Here is a 3,226-nt window from a genome sequence, read left to right on the forward strand (position 1 = left end):
ACAGACAGTGACATGGTTTGGAGATACTTCTATGTTAAAAGGCCTATGACCTATACATGGCTTGTCACTATATTAAAAGGTGTCAGACCACTTTTAAAAGGTTAGTTTACCTATTTGGGTTAGGTACTTTAAGGGCCTATATTATTTTAACCACGTTGCTGAAGTCACTTTATTCGTAAAATGCTGCATAATTTAGGAGCTTTATGGTAAAATCAGCATATTTGCATATTATTTTTCTAAGCAGACCACCTAACTGTATGAACATATCCATGTAGGTGGTCTCAGATTTAAGATGGGTCGTCTGTTGAAAATGAGGTCTGTAGCCTCAGCACCTACAGCCTGTCTGATTATAGGACATAAGTAACAAATAAACAAATAAATATTTTTCCAACCAAATACTTTTGAATTGAACCAAACTACAAATAAAGGGAAACGCATACAGACATGCGCAGTTAAGGTCGTCCAATCAGAGTCGGGCTGAACAAGGCGCAGCTGCAGGAAGGTGGTACGCACGCGCGGCTAGCTCGTTCGCGATAGGCTGCGCTGAGGCGGGAGCCTTAAGCTCCTCGGGTGGCGAGGTGTTTTCTGTTTACCCGAGTTTTTCTTCCCTGGATGTGCGGCTTCTATTGGGTCGTCGCCGGTACGTCCTTGGAGGGGAAGGCTTGTGAGACTGCGGTGGTGTGTGCGCTTGTGTGGGACAAAACTGGAGAGGCGCTGGAGCAGGCCTCCGGGGAGGAGGGAAGGAAGGCGGTGGAGCGGCCGCGGCCGTCTCCTGCGGGGGGGGGGGGGGGGGGGGGGGGGCGGGGAGCGGTCTGAAGTGTAAGGGACGCCCTCGCTCTTGGCTCCGGGGTGGCTGGTGCCAAGGCCGGCGGGGTGGCTGGTGCCAAGGCCGGCGGTAGGGGTGCGTTTGTGATGGGGGGGAGGGTGGGTAGTGTACCAGGGAGAGTCGACTCTGGGCAGTGGTCCCCCAGCGGTCCACCTGCTTTGCTTCTGTGGGTCTTGGGTTTCTTTCCCCCAGGGCTAGTCTACATTATGTTGCACGGTATAAACCGATTAATTAATAGACGATGTCTGTAGGCACGTTTAGCGGGGCCACAAAGGAGAGGAACGACTTAAGTCACGAAGTGTAGCTGCTGCCTATGGTGATTGGAAGGCCAAAAGCAGAAACAGCGGGTCTGTTGCTGGTTCTTGGCTGTTTTATTAACGTTGTTGTATCCTCGAGGTTTAATGGTTGCATTCTTCAAAGACTACATCATCGTTATCTAATCCATAGTATTATCAAAATCCACACGCTCAAGTTTACACCGTTCAATTTAAATCTTATATTCTTTTCAGTAGCTCTTTGTGATGAAAATAAAATGTTACTAGCTGTTAAACTTGTTTTCTAAGGCTTTTTACAGGTTTATTCTCTTATATTTTTAAAGATAGGGTTGTCGGGATGAACTGTTTTTATGTTTGGGGTTAAATCTGTCAGATTCGTAGGTGATTTCTGTTTTGGGTGTTTTTTAGGTTGGTACTGCTGAATATGAGACGATCTGCAGCACCGAGTCAGTTGCAGGGGAATTCCTTCAAAAAAGTAAAATTTATACCACCAGGAAGGAGTAATCCAAGTCCAGATGAAGAGATTACAAAGATGAGTCCAGATGTAAAATTACTTCAGGTAAAAATAAAATAAAATAAAATAAAATAAAATAAAATAAAATAAATAAATAAATAAATAAAAGAAGCATAATATAGAGAAGCATGTTTTTTTTTTTTTTAAACATGTCATTTAAGGAGTTAACGACACTTATCGCCTGAATGAGTTTTTAGTGTCTCTGACAAAGTCTTCCCAAAACCTTAAAATAATGGTTAAAATCATTTTTTTAAAGGAATGATACGCAGTTGGATCTCTAGAGTAAACTGTTAACAGTAAAAAATAACCTCTGTGAAGGAATTGTAAAAATAAATTATTGTAACCAGTGTTCTTTTTAAAATTACCATATAAGTGAAAACCTTAGGTAAGGTGATTTGAGGAGACAATGTATGTAAGTAATGATTACAGTCACTATTTTGTATGTTTCCTTTTTTCTTTTCCTTTTATTTTTTTAAGGTTTATTTATTTATTTTGAGAGGGAGAGAGCGCAAGCACGCAAGTGAGCATGGGGGAGGGGCAGACAGAGGAGGGAGAGAGAGAGCGCCAAGCAGGTTCCACACCAACACCCTGGAGTCCAATGTAGGGCTCAACACTGAGAACCTCTAGATCGTGACTGAGCCGAAATCAAGAGTCAGACGCTTAACTGACTGAGCTGCCCAGGCGCCTCTCCTTTTTTTTTTTATCGCGATAAAGTATATATAACATAAAATTTGCTATTTTACCTTTTTTTTTTTTTTTTTAATTTTTTTTTCAACGTTTATTTATTTTTTGGGGGACAGAGAGAGACAGAGCATGAACGGGGGAGGGGCAGAGAGAGAGGGAGACACAGAATCGGAAACAGGCTCCAGGCTCTGAGCCATCAGCCCAGAGCCTGACGCGGGCTCGAACTCCTGGACCACAAGATCGTGACCTGGCTGAAGTCGGACGCTTAACCGACTGCGCCACCCAGGCGCCCCTACCTTTTTTGTTTTTTAAAAGATTTATTTTTAGAGTGCGAGGCAGGGAGAGGGGCGGAGTTGGGGGGAGAGAGAGGGAGAAAGAAAAAGAGTATCTCAAGCGGGCTCCATCCTCGGGGAGGAGCAGGAGGCAGGGCTTGATCCCACAACCCTGGAATTTTGAGTTGAGCTGAAATCAAGAGTTGGTGCTCAACTGACCAAACCACCCAGGGCCCCCCCCCCCCCCTTCCCGTTTTACCATTGTTTTTAAAAGTTTATTTTGAGAGAGCACAAGTGGGGGAGGGGCAGAGAGCGAGAATCCCAAGCAGGCTCCAAACTGTCAGGGTAGAGCCCAATGGTGGGCGGGAGGGGGGGGGGGGCCTCAAACTCAGGAACCGTGAGATCATGACCCTAGCCAAAGTCGGCTGCTTAATGGACTGAACCACCCAGGCACCCCCTATGTTACCATTTTTAAGTGTGCCAGATAAATGGCATTAATTATACTCGCACTGTTTTGCAGCCATCATCACTGTTTTCACTTGAAAACTTTTTCATTACCCCAAACAGAAACTCTATAACCATTAAACAGTAATTCCTTATTCCCTCCTTCACCTACCCCCTTGTAAGCACTATTTATTGTACTTGCTCTCTTCAT

The 3,226-nt window shown here is 44.6% G+C and overlaps 1 protein-coding gene across 1 annotated transcript in view; it reads left to right on the top strand.

The window, feature by feature from the left end:
• Positions 1 to 530: 530 nt before the first annotated feature.
• The window catches only part of RAD54B (RAD54 homolog B), a 103,775-nt gene continuing 101,079 nt past the window's right edge, over positions 531 to 3,226 (top strand). The window contains exons 1-2 of the mRNA XM_045454206.1: positions 531 to 640; positions 1,510 to 1,660. Of these exons, the coding sequence (XP_045310162.1) occupies positions 1,526 to 1,660 (135 nt within the window). The 5' untranslated portion in view covers positions 531 to 640; positions 1,510 to 1,525. The remainder of the gene's footprint in view (positions 641 to 1,509; positions 1,661 to 3,226) is intronic.

Source organism: Leopardus geoffroyi, chromosome C3 (assembly GCF_018350155.1).
Source record: "Leopardus geoffroyi isolate Oge1 chromosome C3, O.geoffroyi_Oge1_pat1.0, whole genome shotgun sequence".
Classification (NCBI taxonomy): domain Eukaryota; kingdom Metazoa; phylum Chordata; class Mammalia; order Carnivora; family Felidae; genus Leopardus; species Leopardus geoffroyi.